Consider the following 19,574-nt stretch of genomic DNA (forward strand, 5'->3'; position numbering starts at 1 on the left):
TAAAAACTTACAATCAGGCTTCAATCAGAAAAATAAACGGGTAATTTAATTTTTAATATAAAGATGTTTTTGGAAAAAAATGATACATTGCAAACTACTTGAATGTTATTTTCTCTTTTTAAGGTAATATAGACAAAACTGGTTAATGTGATTATATCTGCCTGACCAGATTTTCTTGATGATAAAAACCATTCCTGGTTTTTTATTACTAATGTCTGATGAACTCTTGCAAGCATTTTTAAATGCCACAAAATTCATCAAAGTCATGATTTCTTCCAGGATGATGCTCAGCTGTGGATAATATCAACAACAATGGGACGAACAATTTTGATGAATGCAAACTGAAAGAAAATGCAGCATATGAAATTCACATTTTGGTATATTTTTATTTGCTAAGTCTTTTCAGCTTTAATAAACACATGTCAAGATATACCTACTAAATATTCCATCTTCTATTGTGCATTTTAGAATGTCAATTTTAAACTTAAAGTGCCCCCAAATATTTGGAAGAACAGGGTGAGGTGCAAGAACTTTTTTTTTCAAGAAAAGAAAATCCAGCAACAAAAACAACAACCAACAACAATAAAGAGGGGGTAATGACGTAGATTCAGAGCTAAGCTTATCTCACTCTACACTGTATAACCTCTATTTCTTACTGTGACATTCAGAATAATAAGTGTACTCATTAGGACATTTTTAACCAAGCACATCTTAACAAAGTCTGTTTTCCTCTTCAATCTCAGTTCTTTGGTTCTAAGTCTAAAGAAGAAACACCATTAGGATTTGGCTTCTGTTCAAAATAAAGATATAATTACATAAAAAATTGCTCCATTCCTTCTGCAAGGTGGGTGTCTTTCCCAAACACGAAGACAAAGATACTCTAGCAAACCTCTGATCGGCAGAAAACAAACCTGGCTCTATGTTGCCATCATGTGGTCAATATCTATATTACACCTTCACTCCACCGGTGCCGCGCAAGATGGCAGCCACCTGGAATCTTAAACCACCTAGAGTAGTGTCAGTGGGTCAAACCCACAGGCCTCATTTTTCATATAAAGAAACTACATTTTATGGAGGTGCAGTGTGTTAGTTATGTTTTTGTTTTCTTAACCCTTTATTCTTCAACCTAGTAACTGTACCCAGAAAAAGATAACAGATTAACGAGATGGATACAAAAATGTTTAGTTTCTTAGTTCCAAGTTCAGTGATTCTTTCCTTAAAGATCTTTACTTTTAATGCACCTACACATAGTTCACATTAATTTCTGCCAGTTGACTAATAGCTCCCTTTTAATTTAATGAATACTGAGCACCGTGTGTTTTAGTAGATATAAAAGGCCCAGACTATAGCATTGTGTGTCAACTATACTTCAGCAAAAATACATACATACATACATTTTAGGAGATCTGTGTGTTAGATCCACTTGGTCATCCACCTAAATATATCAGGCCTCATGCAAGTCACTCGATGTTTAAAGGGCTCCTTCCTCCTCTGCTCAACAAAGGACTTTTATGGGGGAGAATATCCAGCAAAAAAATCCTATCATTATTTTGTTTCAGTGTGCACCACGAGATTTAGTACTTAATTTTACTGTCTTATTTAATTTTATAATTTTTCTAATGAGTCCTAATCTTGTTTCTACAACTAAAATTTAAGTTATTTGATTGCAAGAATGATAGCAGACTCTCTGGCCTGTGGACTGTATTACATTACCTGAAAGGTTAATAGTCTGCATTTTAATAATTCAATGTCGATTAATTTTCAGCAAGTCAAAATAACAATGAAATTGTAAAACTATTTCACTACTTCACCTTCGTATTATACTAATATATAATATGCAGCACCATTGATGTACTAGTTAATATATTAACAACAACAACAACCAAAATGTTTCAAATGTGGGCCAGAAGTGAGCCATCACTACCTGCTTACTTGAGCCCACTGATTTTCTATATTACTCTGTGGTTCATTTTACCAAGCACAGTAGAATCTCTTCAGGACTGATATCTAAGAGTATGCTAGGCTTTTATTATTTAATCCTATTTTGCTTTGTGGCAGATGATTTGCCCTTGTATTTGAATTCATGTAATGCTGAGCAGCATTACACAAGGTTCTACCATTAAGTCAGTTTCTAAACCCACAAACACATCCCCCAGAAATCTCTGTTACTTATACTGAGTTAAGCCCATCCATTACCATCAAACATCCTCTACTAGGGGGGAGGAGTCTCAAAATTAATCAAAGTTTTTTTTTAATTTTTAGTAGGAAATATCTAACTTCCTGAGAACTTGAGGATGTGTTTTCATTTGTTTGTTTGTTTCCATTAAATTTTACTCATCATACAGAATTCACAAGGACTCAATGGTCGGGGCAGTGATTTTCCTGTTGTGATTCCTGTATTTGAAGGTGGTCAAATGAACTTCAAAATTATGCAAATCAGATAATATAGTCTAATATCTCTATCTGCTTATCTGCCTATGTACTAGAGTCCCATTAATGTGCTTTAGAGTTGGATTAGGGGTGCCTAGGTGGCTCAGTAGGTTAAGCATCCAACTCTTGACTTCTCAGGTCAGAATCTTGTGGTTTGGGGGAGAGAGAGACCTGAGTAGGGCTCTATGCTGACAGTACTGAGTCTGCTTGGGATTCTCTCTCTCCCTCTCTCTCTCTGCCCCTCCCCTGCTTGCATGCTCGTGCACACACTCTCTCTCTCTCTCTCTTCAAATAAATAAACATTTTTTAAAAAGAGTTGCATTAAGGGCCATAGAATGCCTAAAAGATTACATCCTACTAGTTAAGTACCATCAATTTGATTAGTGACATACAAATAAGCCACTAACCTATAAGAACTCTATTCTTTTAAACATTTGCAAGATAATTCAGCCTTGGGGCACCTGGGTGGCTGGCTCAGTTGGTTAAGCACCTGACTCTTGATTTCAGCTCGGGTCATGACCTTGAAGATCATGAGCTTGAGCCCTGCATCCTGCTCCATGCTGACAGCGTGGAGCCTGCTTGGGATTCTCTCTCTCCCTCTCTCTCTGCCCCTCCTCTGCTCATGTTCTCTTTCTCACTCTCTCAAAGTAAATAAATAAGCTTAGAAAAAAGATAATGCAGCCTTTGTTAAGCAAGGTTTTCTTCTTAGGAGTAGGTTAACATATGTTCCAATATTTAGTTTATGTTGGTGACAGAAAATCAGCTAATTACACTTCTGCTGTTTGCTTATTGATCTTACTTATTATTAAGTGAAAACAAGCAATATTGCTTGTTATTTTTATACCCCTGTGCATTTGCTCATGTTACTTCTGTCTGGCATGCCCTTTCCACATCACTTGTCATGTACAATTGCCCTTATTCATTTACTCTCCTAAGTCCTTAAAGAAAAATGACCAGGTCTTTTATAAATTCACTCATTTATCTATTCGATAAAGATTTAGCTATGTGCCAGCTCTGTGGAATACAGCAGTGATAAAATCAGACGAAAATCCCTGCCTTCCTGGAACTTATATAGACATGATATAACAAATGACTAAAACATATTGTTAGCTGGGTGGCAGTAAGTGCTAAAGAAGTGGGATAGGGTGTTGGGAGGATGGAGTTGCAATTTTTAATAAGGCAGCCAAGGAAAGTTTGGCTAATGCAACAACTGAGCAAAAAGACCTGAAAGAGGTGAAGGCAAACGACATAGAAATCTGGCGATAGAGTGTTCCAGAAAGAGGGACTAGCAAGCATAAAGTCACTAAAATGGGAGTATTCTAGATAATTCTAGATTTGAAGAAGAGCCAGAAAGGGGCCTATGTGGCTGGAGTAGAATAACATGAATAATAACCTTGTTTATCTTGATATCCCTAGGTTTTAATACTGTGTCTGAAACATATTAGGAATGAACAGTTTTGATGAATTAATGAATATTTTAATGATAATGTAAAAAAAAAAGTCAATGTTTCACAAAACCTGAATTGTGCTAAATCCAGTTAGTTTTTTAACAAAAATGTTTTCTTTGGTTGTCCTATCTTTAGTTTTGTCATTGGTATGACTTTTATTCAGGTTGTAGGTACATTCAGGATGTCATGTTGCAATATATTATAATCTTCTCTTTGCGCTTCTTCCTATTAAAGTACTTATAAAGAACTGTAACCTACAGTGAATACAGACACTGGAAAATGCTAGCAAACATTGTTGGATGGCATTCTTATAACATTCGGATCTCTTAGCAAATTAATAGTGCTACTTAGAATCACTTAAAGAATTTGCCAGTTTATGGAGTGACTTGTCTTCCAAAACTTATTTCTCAGAACATCACTCATAAAATGTGTATAAAGTGTACCATGTGCATGATCTTATTAACATTTATTGTATTTGCAAAATGACTCACTGTTAGCAGCAGATGGGGCCATGAACACATGTACACCAAGGCAACCACCACCAGCAAGACTGATTAGCTCTTGACCACTTTTTGCCTGATTGTTCCTTTCCCTGGGTCACTTTGGACCCCAGGTGTTAGCATTTCCTGCTATGGCTTTTTTTTTTTTTAAAGCAAAAACAAAAAATTTTTTTATGTTTTATTTATTTTTGAGAGACAGACAGAGACAGAGACAGAGACAGAGCACGAGTGGGGGAGGGGCAGAGATAGAGGGAGCCACAGAATCCGAAGCAGGCTCCAGTCTTTGAGCTGTCAGCACAGAGCCCGATGTGGGGCTTGGACCCACAGACCATGAGATCATGACCTGAGCTGAAATCGGATGCTTAACCAACTGAGCCACCCAGGCAACCCCCTGCTATTGTTTTTAACTTGTCAGTGGATCCCTTTGAATCAATAACCTCTCCAAATTGGTTGTTAATCTTTAATACTGATTAAGTTTTTATTCTGATATTTTATGTCTTCCCAATTTCTCTGCTGATTTCTTCTTGAGATTCAGAAAAACATATTCAGGGGCACCTGGGTGGCTTGGTCGGTTAAGCGTCCGACTTCGGCTCAAGTCACGATCTCACGGTCTGTGAGTTCGAGCCCCGCATCGGGCTCTGTGCTGACAGCTCAGAGCCTGGAGCCTGTTTCAGATTCTGTGTCTCCCTCTCTCTCTGCCCCTCCCCTGTTCATGCTGTCTCTCTCTGTCTCAAAAATAAATAAACGTTAACAAAAAATTAAAAATAAGTGTTTAAAAAAAAAAGAAAAACATATTCATTTCCCTACAGTTCCCAAGAAATGCTTGAAGGGAAACACCAACTGTAAAAGATTTATTTTCTCAAAGTTGCCAGATCCTGATAGTTTTGGAGTTTTCACAGGACCCTCAAGAAATCAAATGTTGTCAAGTGTCAATGCCCTTCAGCTGGAGGCTGAAATCAGGAAGTCAGCTATAGTAAACCCAGTTGTATTTATTTCTTGTTGCAACAAGGAAGAATACACACCATGGGGAACCATGGGCTGTCTCAGTAAGAAGATGTTCAGAAAACACCTATTACAGAATTTGGGCTTTGGTTGGTGACTTGAGGTAGAGTCTGAAGAAACAGGGACTTGTCCTCAATTGGATGCTATCAGAAAGCCAGGACAATTCCATGATTGGGCATCTCAATAAATCTTATCTATAGGGAGAGAAGACTAACATGAGAATAAAGCTATAGTTTGTAAAGAAGTAATAATCATTCATTTTGGCCAATAGAAAGGGTGTTTGGTATTTTGTGGGGCAGAGTGATATTGTTTTTGTCTGTATTTAGACAAGTTTATGAAGTGTTTTGTTTTGTCTTATTTTATCATGCTTTTACAATGATACCTTGTCCAAGGTTGATATTTCATGAGGTTATTTGTATCTATAGGAGAATAATATGGCTTAACTGTGAGTGTCAGGCCAGCTTCTGAATGTCAGGGACTCTTCATGTATTTTCCTTTTCATACGTTATTTTAAAAAGTTTTTTTTTTTAAGTTTATTTATTTTGAGTGAGAGATAGGGGCAGAGGGAGAGGGAGAGAGAGAATCCTGAGTAGACAGCGCAGAGCCTGATGCAAGGCTTGAACTCGTGAACCATGAGACCATAACCTGAGCAGAAATTAAGAGTCGGATGCTTAACTGACTGAGCCACCCTGGCACCCCTTTCACGTTATTTTTTATCTTTTCATTCAAATACAGTGTACATACAGAAAAGTATACATTTTAAGTGAGCTTTGATAAAGCGAACACACCGGTGTAACCAGGGTTCAGTTCAAGACTAAAAGTCTTTTGACTTTTAACACCACAGAATAGTTTTGCAGGCTTTTGAGCTTTTTATGAATGGAAGCATATGAGCTCTTTTGTGTCAGCCTTCTTGGATTCTACATTATGAGATTTATTCGTGTGTTGTATGTTACTGTAGTTCATTTTTGCTGCTAAGTAGTACTCCATTGTGTAAGCACACTACAGTTTTATTCGACTGTTGGTGGACATTTGGGAGTCTCCAGTTTGGAGCAGTATAGAAATAATGGTGCCATGAATGTTCCGGTACATGTATTTTGGTGGACACATGTATGCATTCTTGCCAGGTAAAAGTGGAATTGCTGTATGCTTATATTCATAAAAGAGTTTTGCCTGCTTTAGTCCCATGTTATTTAAACTGCTGTTGAATACAGAAAAAGATGAAACTTGACTTTTTCCATGATTCTCTACTTACTAGTTGTGCACCTTAGGCACGTTATTCAATGACTCTGCTGATTTCCTATGTGCAGAGTGGAAATAACTGTACCTACCTTTAGTAGTAAGGATTAAGTACCTTAAACAAGAAGGGATTCAATGAGTTATTATTATTATCACTTTTTAATTGTAAGAATTTGTTCTCGGCCATCCCTTGCTTGGGTTGAGTGCCTTGAGAGCAAGAGACTGACAGTGGCACATTCTAGATGCTCAAAGAATATTTGTTGAATCCTGACCAAAGCCTTCACAACTTCCTGTCTTTTCTTTCTTCTCTCACCTGTCTTTATCCCATGTCCACCTGCATAAAGTCTAACCCCAAATGGTCGATAACCACTTTTTTTTTTTTTTTTGAGAGAGAGCGAGAGAGAGAGCACATGTGAGCGGGGAAGAGGGGCAGAGGGAGAATGGGATCTTAAGCAGGCTCCAAGCTTGTGGAGCTGGTGGAGGGACTTGATCCCACGACCATTGTATCGTGACCTGAGTGGGAATCAAGAATGGGATGCTCAACGGACTGAGCCACCCAACTATCCCAATAACCGCTCCTTAGAACACTTTCTTTGTACCAAATCTGATGGTGCTTATTACATTGTTTTGAGTACTAAATGAACAATGTTTTCGTTTTTGTTTTACAACACTTGGGATATAATAACTACTAAGTAAAAGTTAATTGTTATCATCACGTTAGGTTTTGTGTAGTTTTGTGTAAGTTCCTTTAGGGCAGAACTGTGTCTCAGTTTTTGGTTTCACTTTAGTGTCTTCAAAGCACAGTGGCAAAGGCTGTCAGAGAAGACAAGTGCTAATGGCGGGGAGGGAGATGGGGCGTCCCAGTACCACCCAGGGAAATGGGGCGTCCCACGGGCGTGCAAAGCGAGACAGAGAGGAGTGGGTCGACCAATTAGTCACGCGATTTAGGCGGTGAAGGCCCCAGCTCCCAAATTTTCACTCATTATTCATTTAGAGCTAAGTTCTCAAGCAACAGATGTTTGTGCAGGGATCGGAGGCCAGTTTGGGGACGCCCGGGCCACACACCCCTGGAGGCGGGTACAGCGGAACCTTCGTCCTCAGCTCCGTGTTTCCGCGACTCCGCTCCCATCGCTACACTACCAAATAGCCTGCCTCCTTCCCCACTCCCGATGGCCTATGCCGAGAACAGGTTCCAGACTTTGTGACTAGCAATTTCAACAAAACGATTAACAGACATCCGGATGATCGAGGACAGTTTCTCCGAGCACCGTATCTCTAGCGCGCCCCCGCGAGTTCCCCTTAGCGGAGGGCGCCCAACGCAGGAACGCCCGCCCTTGCGGGTCCAACGCCGAGACCGCCTCCGCGCCTAGCCCCGCGCGCGTGCTCGGACGCGTGCTCAGGCGCGTACGCCGCCCCGTCCTGCCCCGCCTCGCGCGCACGCCGCCCCGCCCCGCCCGGCGCGCACGCCTCCCGGCCATCGCCGCCTGCCGCCCTTCCTCCCCGATCCCTCAGCTGCGCGGCCCCCAGACTCGCTCGCCGGTGGAGGGACCCGGGACGAGCCAGGGCGCGCTGTTAGCCTGAGGAAGCCGGGGGAGACCCGCTGGGCCGGGCAGAGCCGTCAAGAATAGCGGAGCCTGCCCCGCACGCCCGGGAGCGAAGTGAGAGCGAGGCAGAGTTACGTGAGGCAGCGCAGAGTAAGTGGGCTCGGGTCCGACTCGAGGTCGGGCTCGGGACCGAGACTGGTGGGCCAGGCCCCCGAGCCGGCGTTACCCCCGGTCTGAGGAGCACCGAGCGGACACAGAGGGACGGACCGAGCAAGGACTCATGGCCTCGCCATTCCTACCCGCGGGGGCCACCACGGGCGACAGCGGCGGCGAGCTGAGCTCGGGGGACGACTCCGGTGATGTAGAATCCCTTCAGAGCCCCGAGACCGAGGCGTCCGGGAGCCTGACCGAGCTCTTTGAGAAGGCTGCAGCGCACCTCCAAGGCCTGGTTCAAGTGGCCAGCAGGGAGCAGCTCTTGTACCTGTATGCCAGGTACAAGCAGGTAAAGTCCCAGGGAAGGGGTGGGTGCGGGAGAGCCATAGGAGACCTCTTTCCTCCAAAAACTAATAGTAATGGCTAGGTTTAAGTGTGTGTGTGTGTGTGTGTGTGTGTGTGTGTGTGTGTGTGTGTAATCATCTATTAAGGAATAGCATCATTCTGAATTTGGAAAGGACCGATGAAGGTTCACTGGACATTGAATGTCAGTTTTCTACTTCTCAGACTTGCACAGTGACCATGCACTTATGCTTTTACCAACTTTAGAAAATGAGGATGAGAAAATAAGATTTATCATTCACTGTTGCTAAGGGTCATATGGAGGTAGTTATGGAAGTAATATGGTCATATGGAAGTGATGTTAAAAAAAATTGTGAGATCCGAGGAAATTATATAATTGTCATAAAAGGGTGATGCAATACAAAATAAACTATTACCACTTTTATTATTGTGATTTTTAAAGTCGTAAATATATTAGACTTATGTTTTGGCTAAATATGCTTCTCTTAGATACAATTATAAAAATGTTAGAGCTAGTAAACACCAGGTGAAATAATCCCCTTCTTTTGCAGGAAAGGGAAGCCCAAAAAGAGTAGATAACTTGCCTAGGGTCATACAGAAAATCAGAACTAGAACTAGGTTGTAGCTCCTGGACTCTCTCTAAGGTTCTGAACTTTACCTGGAAATAATAATCATAATGTCATGTAAGACATATTTAATTTATCATTCAAAGAATCAAAGGTACCAGAAATAAAAATAATTGCTTTATCATAATCAACCAATACACAGCATCTTTTATGTGCAAAACACTTGGGTGTTATGCCTTCAGGGAGTGCAAAAAAGAAAACCATGATGGTATTTGCCTTTAAGAGACTTAAAAAGTTACATGAGGCATCTAGATTTAAACATGTGAAAAATTGCTAACAAGAGTTAAATAACATTTTAGGAAGACTCCATCTCTTTGGAACACTGGAAGCAATGACGTTCTGGGTAATAGTCCATTTTATTTTACTAAAAAATTTTCCCGTCTTTTGCTTCTTGGTATCTATTTCCTCCTGTTTCCTTTTAGAAAAAATAGTTGAGGGTCCGTCTGTATTCTTCAAGGGAATATGCTGAGTAGAGCATTGATGAATTTTGAAGATTGATGAATTTCAGTTATGAATATCAGTTAAAGTGGCTTGAGAGAGCCGTAGATACGTATAATAGTGTTGAATGAAAATTGCCCCTGAATTGGCCTTGAAATTTGCTTTCTTGCAGAAGTTGTGAATATCTAATTTTTCTTTGGTTATTTACCCTGTCCAAATAACGTTAAAATGAGATGTGCAATGATTTAACAAGAGTTTATTGAACGTTGTCCTAGGACCTTTAACATGTCTGAATAATAATTCTCTGGGCAGTATAAGACTTTTCCTATAAATTCGCTGGAGAACATTCTTTTTCTTTCTAGGACATAACCTTATCTACTGATATTAGAGTCATAATTATTAAATATCTGATTTCTAAGTTACCAGTGAACTGCAGTCACCTGTCAGCTGGTAACGATTCTGTCTCAAGTATACTCCATCCAGATACACTGAAAGAGGTGTGCCCCTCACCCTTATAAGAGTTTGATGTTAAGGTGTTTAGAAATACTTTGTATCTGGAAATAAAATTTTTCATTATTAGAGAATAAGGTTATGTTTACTTAGATATGACATTGGGACACAATTTTTATCAATTTCTTATAATTATTTTACTTTTAACAGAATCCTGAGATAGTGTTAAAAATAGCATCTTTGATAGAGTAATAAAGTTGAAATTCCAATATAATTTCTGCATCATGAATCAATTTCTCATGAAACAATTTTGTTTTGGAATAGCACTGTATTTTGTAGGCTGAATGAGGTAAAGTTGTCCCTAGGAAGATGATAAAAATAAGCTGAGCTGTGAATCTTCTTTTCTTGGGCAGAGCCCTAAACTTACCTAACATAGTAGCTCTTTTAGTTTCAGAGAAGCCTGTAGCTCCAAAATCATCTTTTAGTGAAGTTTCAAAAAGATCACACAAATTAACAGTTTTTTGATTCTCTGCATTAGCAGCAAAAGATAACTAATTGACACCTGTGAAAACTCTAGGACAATGAAAATTTCAAACTCCTTTTGGCTTTATTTTATAGGAGCCTTCAGCATGAGCACAGTGAGGATACTCAGCATGTTCTCTTACTTTAACCTGGTCACATGATTCACTGGCATTTGCTATTAGCACCCTTTGTTAAAATATTCTCTTTCAAGGCACTGGATGTATTATATATATCAGCGAGAACAGAGTTTAGATGTTCTTTTAAAATGGTACCTTTTATAACTCTGCTTTATAGCTCATGATTCATTATTTAATCATTTGGAAACTGTTGCTCATCAAGTCCTAAAATCCTGTAGTTTTATTTTTCCAGTCTTTTCTGATCCAGAACTGTTCTTTGAATTTGGGAATACAAAAGCTTCTGTGTCAGAATACAGGGTCAGCTGCTGAACTTTTATTTTCATTGCACATAATGGTGTGGAGGTAGGTGATCTAGAGCTGGTAGGGTGGCTCTTCTTCATGAGATCATCCAGGGGCTTGGTCTTTTTCTGTCCTGTAGTTCTGTCATCCCTCAAGGCAGCAGTTCTCAAATTACGGTCTAGAGATCCCTGAGAATCCCTGAGACTTTCTCAGGAGATCTGTAAGGTCAAAACTATTTTTGTAATAATACTAATACACTGTTTGCTTTTTTTCTATGTGATGAAACTGGTGATGCATCAGTACGAATCAAGGCAGTGGCAGCAAACTATACTAGTAGTCTGGTATTTTTACCACTATGTACTCAGAGTAAAAAAAAAAAAATCCAATTTCACTTAAAAATGTCTTTGATAAAGCAGTAAAAATCATTGATTTTTATTAATATTAATTCTTGAGTAGGAGTCTTTAGTATTGTGTGTGATGAAATGCAGGGTACACCCAAGGCACTTCTGCACACTAAATTATATTGGCTATTTTTGAGGAAAAACACTTGTGTAATTTTTGAGTTGCAAGCTGAGCTATCCAGTTTTTTCATGAAATATCATTTTTTCTTAATAAAACAAGCCACAGATAAACTATGCTTTTTCAAATTTGAGTATTTGGGGGATAGTTTCTTCAAAGTGAATAAAGTGAGCCAGTCACTTTAAGGAAAAAAGCTGTTAGTATTTGTTGGCAATGGTAACATTTGAACCTTCAAGTGAAAATTAGTAGTTTGGAAAATCTGTATCTGCCGTATGAACCAAACAGCTTCCTAATACTTAAAATCTTTTTGATGAGATTAATGGTGACTTTAATGATTGTAAACTTTTGCTTTTGTGTAACAGACTGTGTCAACATTTGGAAGGAATGCACGACTCAGTGAACCATATTTTCCAAATATTGCATGAAATGTTACAAATTGTGAGTAAAAGATCCATTCAAAGTGCAAGTTAGGGCACATGTGTGGCTCGGTTGGATTTCCGACTTTGGCTCAGGTCATGATCTTGTGGTTTGTGGGTTTGAGCCCCACGTCGGGCTCTGTGCTGACAGCTCAGAGCTTGGAGCCTGCTTCAAATTCTGTGTCTCCCTCTCTCTCTGCCCCTCCCTCGCTCACACTCTGTCTCTCTCAAAAATAAATAAATGTTAAAAAAAAATTAAAAAAAAACGAAGTGCAAGTCAGACCAATGGATTTTATTGTAACAGTATGAAAAGTTCATTGATAGGACCTCAGAGTCCCCATTGCATCTAACCTTAAAGAAACTGCCACTTGTTGAGTTTTGGTGTGGTATCAAAGAAGAATATCCAGTTATCTGAAAATGCTACTAAATTCTTCTCTCATTTCTAACAACAAATCTGTGTGAAGCTGCATTTTCTTCATATACTGCAAACAAAGCAACATACTGCAGTAGATTGAATACAGAAATAGATAAGAGAATACAACTGCCTTCTATTAAGGCAGACATTAAAGAGATGTGCAAAATGTAAAACGATGTCACTTTTCTCAATAAAGTTTTTTTGCTTCATATAGTTACTTTCATAAAATTTTGTTATTTTAATGAGTTTATTTTTAAATGCGTTAATGCATATTTTAAGAAGTCTTCTAATTTTTAATATGGTAAATATTGATAGAGACAACTCACATAAAGCTTCTTGGGGTCCTCATTTTCTAAGAGAATAAAGGCATCATGAGACCAAAAAGTTTTATAACTGTTCCCCTTAGATCCTCTTTTCCTGGCCAGAGATGGCTCACCATCACCACATGCATGTTCTAGTGAGGGAGGGCTCAGGGAAAGGGAAGGACAAGCCCCCTTTTCTTTCCTTTTTTTTATGTTTGTTTATTTTTGAGAGAGAGAGGGCAAAGAGGATCCCAAGTGGGCTCTGCGCTGACAGCAGAGAGCCCAATGTAGGGCTTGAACTCACAAACCACGAGATCATGACCTGAGCCAAAGTCAGTCGCTTAGCCAACTGAGCCACCCAGCCACCCCATTAAGGAAGATATTTATATCACTTTCACACACATCTCGTCCCTTGAACCTGGGCTTAAGTTGCGTGACCACATGTAGTGTTTAGCTGGATGACCAGGTGTCTGGCCAAGATTTCGTGTAGGAGAAATGGAGAATAGATATTGGTATTTGTTTCTGCCACTGGCTGGCGTCTGGATAAAAACCAAAGGTAGTAACTGCAGCTGTTTTTATGATGTGTCATAGTTTCTCTTATGCTTCTAATAATCCATCAGTTTGGGTGATTTTAGAGATGCCAGAACTGAAGCCTAGATTCTATGTGGTATGTAAAGCAAAGTGGTATAGAAAAGGAATATTGGACTTCGGAGTCAAACAGTCCTAAATTCAAATCCTGACTACTAATTCAGGATTTGCTAATATAACGTGTGAACTCCAGCACCCCTCCTCAGTTTTTCTGTACTCATTTATAAAGTGAGTTTGTAATGGCAAACCTAACAGGCAAATGAGTTGTGTGGCCCATTTGACATAACGTGTGAAACTTTTGTTTTATGGTGATCAAGAAATGCCGTTCCTGTTCTCTCACTGTTTCCCCTTTTGGTCCCATTATAAAAGATCTACTCCTGTGTAAAGGTACATTTTAATATTCATCTGAGGGCCATGTGATTGTTTGTTAAACAAATGATAGAGATGATTATTGTTATGAATTCAGAGATGGATTAAATCATTGTAGACTGAAAGGGTTCTTACATCTGAACTTTTGAGTGGGACTAAAAGGTGTAGCATTTTGAAAGCTGAAGGAAGAGAAGGCATTTCATGTGAGGGCAATAACATGAGCAAAACAGAATAAAAATCCCTAAAGCAGTGAGTAGATCCGCCTGGTTAGCGAGTAGACCATCAGTTTGATTTTAGCAAAATTCAAGTGTATAAGAGTAATAGTAGATAGTGAGTAGGTCTCTGAGAAGTAGATGGGGTCGGGTTGTGGTATTTAGCATTAGGAAAAATAGATATTTGGTTGAACATGTGCCTGACATATTCATTCCACATTCATCAAGCATTTTTAACAACCTTAGATTAGGCATTATATAAGGTGCAATGAATGTGTTAGGAATGGTTTCCTAGCGGCTGTGTTCTGACAGAAAGATGAGACTTTACACAAAATTTTCTAATACCAGGTAAAAGTGAAAAGTGCTTTCAGAGATATACAGAATAAATGCTGTGAGAGTTCATCAGAAAGAGAGATTACTTCTGCCAGTGGGAATCAGGGGCTGTATAATGAATTCTACACTTGTGTGAATTTCATTTGTTTATTCACAATGAAAATAATTATTGTATAGTTTTACTACAAATGTTATTTGAGGTTTTACAAATAAGTATTGACCACAAACAAGAAAAGATTATTGTGGAGTAGATAGAATTTATATTGTTGTTGAAAAACCCTTGAAAATTTTTTGCACGGCTTTCAGCATCTATATTTGTACTGATTAGTTTCATAATGGGATACTTTACAAACAGTGTGCTTTATCCTGGAAATTGGGAGAGAGAAAATGCTAATAATGTAATGAGAAGCAGCATAAACAATGTTATGAATTCTGATAAATTGTACTATAAATCGTTTTTTGCATGTTTAAAAATTCTTCAATAGAATAAATGGTAATAAGGATTACATAATCTGTATTTATAATTTGCCTTACATATATAATTTGTCTACTAGTTTAGGAATGCCAGTGTTTGTTTCCCATGTTTTTTTGTGTATCACAGTGTTAGACAACAGTTGTTTTATGTGGTAAGCCAAAGCAGCCTTTATTTAAAGTTTGTTTTTTGTTTGCTTTTGCGAAGAATGTTAAGTTTTGTTATTTTATATAGATATTTTCTAATCTGTAGTTACTAAGTATACATAATAAATTTGAAAATAAAAAGTTTCTCTGGTATTTCTTTGAAAAATAAGTTCTTGATTTTTTTCCCCCTCCCTTCAATTAGGTCAAAGTTGGAAATTGTAATACTCCTAAACCAAGCTTCTTTGATTTTGAAGGAAAGCAAAAATGGTAAGAAATTCCTGGAATCTAATGAGGTTGTTGGAAATGGTTTAGGTGTTTAAGAATTAGAAAGTAGTGAGCAGATTAAAGAATTATTTTTATGTTAATCTCTCTGCTATAGACTGTACTAACAACAGGCAATTGGGAGAGAGATTAAAAGAATCCGCTTTTAGCTAAGTATCCTAAAGGATTCTCATACCATGATGTTGCTATATACTTAGTCCACAACAGACATACACTTCTTACATGTGAATAGCTTCTTAGACAGTGACCATAAGAGCTCTTCCTTGAGATTTTCCTATCCTGTCATACAGCCCCTAATGGATCACCACTTCTGTCCCCTGGAAGAATCTTTGGAAGAAGGACAGGAGGATGGGAACAGAGAACAGGATAAATCCTCATTTTTACTCCTCACCCCTGCCCCAATTTTATCTTCTCATTTCTATTGCTCTTCTGTTCCTTGCCCTACCCACACCACAGTGAAGACGTGCTTATAATAATCTGTTGGGGAGAAAGTGGGGGGGGGGGGGGGGAAGATACTGAGTCCATTTCTTTCCTGAATCCATAAGAAAAAATTATACCCTCCCCAGTTTTTTTACTTATAATTCAGAAGTTCCTTCTTATCATATGAGGCCTTATTTACTCTTACCTAAGTGAAAAAAGAGCAATCGTGTACAACAGCGACCCTTAGTTACAGAAGGAAGGACTTTGGAGTGTCAGTCTTGGGATTAACAGTATAAAGGATAGGGTTTAAAAAATATATATGGTTGTAGAGAGAAGGGTGCTAGAAAAGGATTCTAACTTTACATTTTAGAGCAGTGCTCCTCAAAATGTGGTCCCTGACAAGTTGCCTCTCTGGACTGTTACCCAGCTGTAAAGAGAGAGATGCAAAGCTTGAACTTAATGTAAATCAGTTATGTCATTAAGCCCCTGTTTAGTTCAGCTTTTTTTGGTGTAGGACATTCTCAGTAAAGGAAGCATTGCTTTGATCTCCATTCTGGCAGCATCTTTCTTTGCTAATGATGACAACTAGTTCTCTGACACTTTATTACCGTTGTAGAGACTAGCTGATGAAACTTTTATTGTGAGTTTTTTTGTTTTAACTTAAGAAATTTCATAACTTCAGCATTATTTTTTCCTATATGCTTGCCTGTTTTTTCATTGTTTTTAGCAATTTTAAAAAGTTTTGATTTTACAACCACATAATAATTCAAGCAAGAATCATCAGTGGATGCTGAAACCGTTAGATGAAAAACTACTGAGGAGCAGCATTTACACAATTCTGACCCAGCGTTTACTTTTTAATTACAAGGAAGACAACTGGGAGATATTGCTTCTAGGTCTTTAATCTTATCATTGATGATGGGACAAAGTGATGTTATGTGCCCCCTGATGTGATGCATGGTAAAGGACACTCACCTATATATTGCTCTTGCCAAAGCATTTAACCTGATTCTAATCATGATTGATCATTTTTGGCAAGAACACTGTAGGTGAGGAAACCTACAGTGAGAGAAATCCAAACTGATAGATCTTTTATAAAACAACTGGTTTGGACTCTTAAAAAATGTCAATATCATGGAAGACAGAAAAAGATAAAGATACATGAAATCAATGCTATGTGTGAATCTTGATTGGCTCCTGGTCTGGGAGAAGAAATCTATACAGGACATTATTGGGTAATGAGGGAAATCTGAAGGTAGTCTATATATTTATATAATGGTATTGATGTTAAATTTCCTCACTTTGAAATATGCTGATGTATTTAGAGATAGAGTGTTAGGATGTATTCATTTATTGACTCAGGAGAGTCAGTAAAAATAAATTTGGAAAACCTCAGAAAGATGTTATGTTCATTATGGGAGCAGGAAGGTGGTAAAAACCTGTGGCACTGAATTGTGTTTTATGCTGGATCAGTGGATCTACTTCCTGGTTGGAAGCAGAACTGGGAGGACAAAACCAAGAAAGAGCCTGTCTTGGCAGCTTGAAGAAAAAAGAAGAAAAGGATGACCCAGAAGGGGGCACAGGATTAAAATATTACTCTTGGTATTTATATTGCAAGTAGTCCCTGCCTTCTTACTCATTAGAATTCTTATCTCTGTCCTTACCACCCCTCACTTTGAAGTCCCTGTCTCAGGACCCACTACTAGCAGCTTACAGATGAGATAACAGCAGAAGGGAAAGGTGTATTTCTCACAGCTTAAATAAGAAGTTTGAAGTATTTTCCCAGGAAATATTGTTTCTTGTGCTGATTAGTTCCTATGTTACTGAAATGCTATAAGCACAGTTAATTCAAAAGGTGGAAACTACTTTTATTGGTCTGTAGATCATACATTCTCAATAGGGATGAAAGGTGGGTTTGGGGGAGTTATAAAATCTTGGATATTCTAGTGGTTTGTGGTCTTCCAAAATTCAATTGTTATACAATGTATCTGTGTTACTAAAATTTCATGGGGGAGGGTGATTAGGAAAAAATGTTTAAAAAGGCTCCTTAGGTGGTGGGATATAAGGTGTGCATTGGTATAGACCAAGGTAAATGCAAAAAGAGACCTACTCATCTATGACTTGTTAGATCTATATCCCACATCCTTAAAATGTGTATGCCAGTTTTTTAATACTAAAAAGGAATGTGCTGTTTGCATTATTTCCATAGTTAATGATAGATCATTTTGGATATTCTTTACTGTAGGGAAGCATGGAAAGCACTTGGTGATTCAAGCCCCAGTCAAGCAATGCAGGAATACATTGCAGTAGTTAAGAAATTAGATCCAGGTTGGAATCCTCAGGTAAGATTTGATGATTGTAAATAATGCTTTCCAAAAACATGATCTTCGTCTCTCAAAGAAAGGTTTAAAACCAAGTGTAGGCTTAAGTAACATTTTTAAAGTTTTATTTTCTTAAAAGATTGTAAAGTTATTATAATATTTGCTTGTCTCAAAATGCTGTTGCTTGAATGTTAACATAACCAGCTACTGATTCTGAGAACTCCTCTGAATTATAGAGAATTTTTAAAAGTATAATCATAATTTCAATTTTGTAAAAACTCCGTTCATGTCAGAATTTGAAAGAGTTTAACATGAGACAATCATTATCTTGAGAAATGGTAGGTTTCTCTTGGATTTTTTTTATGAACACTTTCTGTACATGTACAAAATGCTTTTTGATGGGGATAAAATGTGTGTAAGACATGCTTTCTGCCATTGTATAGTTTAAAGTATATTATAGAAGATAAAACATAACAAAATATGATTATAGTATAAAACAGTAGTAATATGAGTGCTAGGGAATCCCGTGGAAAGAGATTACTTTGGACCTTGGGGGTATTGGATGTTGTTCACTTAAGCGTACGCTTTTTTCCTGGTAACTTATTGGAGAACATCTAGAAAGAACTTAATAACAGTGGGGTTGCTATTTTATTTGAAAAAAATTTTAAAAACATGGTTGACAGGTGTTTTAGTGGAATAAAGACTACTTTGGTATCATGTAAAAAATTCAAATTGAGAGGTTCCTGGGTGGCTCAGTGGGTTGTGCCTGACTCTTGATTTCAGTTCTGGTCATGATCTCATGGTTCATGAGTTCAAGCCTGCATCAGGCTCTGCACTGACAGTGTGGGGCCTGCTTGGGATTCTGTCTCTCTCTTTTTCTCTGCCCTTCCTCTGCTCATACTCTCTCCAAAGTAAATAAGCTTAAAAAATGCAAATTATTACTTTTTATTAATAATACTTAGACAAAACATTTCAGTAATGAATGAATACAGCGATTTTCAGATTTTTTTGGTAATAATTGATTTCATTGGTACACATGTTTTACCAGTTTGAAGGAAGTTTGTTCTATTAATTATGGAATCCTGCTTAAATTTTTTTTTTTTTTAGTGTTTATTTATTTTTGAGAGACAGAGTGTGAGTGGGGGAGGGACAGGGAGAGAGGAAGACACAGAATCTGAAGCAGGCTCCAGGCTCTGAGCTGTCCATGCAGTTTGATGCAGGGCTAGAACTCACAAACCATGAGATCATGACCTGAGCCGAAGTCGGATACTTAACCGACTGAGCCACCCAGGCGCCCCAGTCATGGAATCTTAAAATGTCTTAAAGATTATATCTTATGACATAAAAAAATCTATCTTAATTGTGACTATAGACAGGGAGAGATAACCAGCTTAGGGTATCTTTGATGATACGACTGGCTTTTTGAAGTCATTGAAACATTTCCTGATGTTTTTGATGTGCGTGAATATTCATTTTCAGAAATATTCCATTTTGTTAATATCTTTTATAAAACAAGTTTGCATACAAATACATATCATAGAGGTCCTAAGGACTTCATATCTGAAATTCAGTGGTCAGCATAGGTGCCCCTCTGAGCTGAACTCAGCCTGAACACATATGGCACAATGTTTAAAAAGCAAAACAAGGAGGG

General features: G+C 38.2%; 1 protein-coding gene and 1 long non-coding RNA gene across 13 annotated transcripts in view; both read left to right on the plus strand.

Annotated features, from left to right (window-relative positions):
- The window catches only part of LOC131496014 (uncharacterized), a 70,900-nt gene extending 70,459 nt beyond the window's left edge, over positions 1-441 (plus strand). For all 4 annotated transcript variants that reach the window (XR_009254264.1, XR_009254265.1, XR_009254267.1 and 1 more), the window contains one exon: positions 280-441. This is a non-coding gene — a long non-coding RNA (uncharacterized LOC131496014). The remainder of the gene's footprint in view (positions 1-279) is intronic.
- A 7,601-nt stretch (positions 442-8,042) lies between these two features.
- Positions 8,043-19,574, plus strand: part of ACBD6 (acyl-CoA binding domain containing 6) — a 218,921-nt gene continuing 207,389 nt past the window's right edge. For 3 of the 9 annotated variants that reach the window (XM_058701433.1, XM_058701434.1, XM_058701436.1), the window contains exons 1-3: positions 8,044-8,662; positions 15,103-15,167; positions 17,848-17,944. In XM_058701433.1, coding sequence (XP_058557416.1) covers positions 8,441-8,662; positions 15,103-15,167; positions 17,848-17,944 — 384 coding nt within the window. In that variant the 5' untranslated portion in view covers positions 8,044-8,440. Of the gene's footprint in view, positions 8,663-15,102; positions 15,168-17,847; positions 17,945-19,574 lie in introns of all 9 variants that reach the window. The other 6 variants (XM_058701431.1, XM_058701435.1, XR_009254352.1 and 3 more) reach the window with 4 other exon arrangements.

The sequence above is a fragment of the Neofelis nebulosa genome, chromosome 15 (genome assembly GCF_028018385.1).
Source record: "Neofelis nebulosa isolate mNeoNeb1 chromosome 15, mNeoNeb1.pri, whole genome shotgun sequence".
Taxonomy (NCBI): domain Eukaryota; kingdom Metazoa; phylum Chordata; class Mammalia; order Carnivora; family Felidae; genus Neofelis; species Neofelis nebulosa.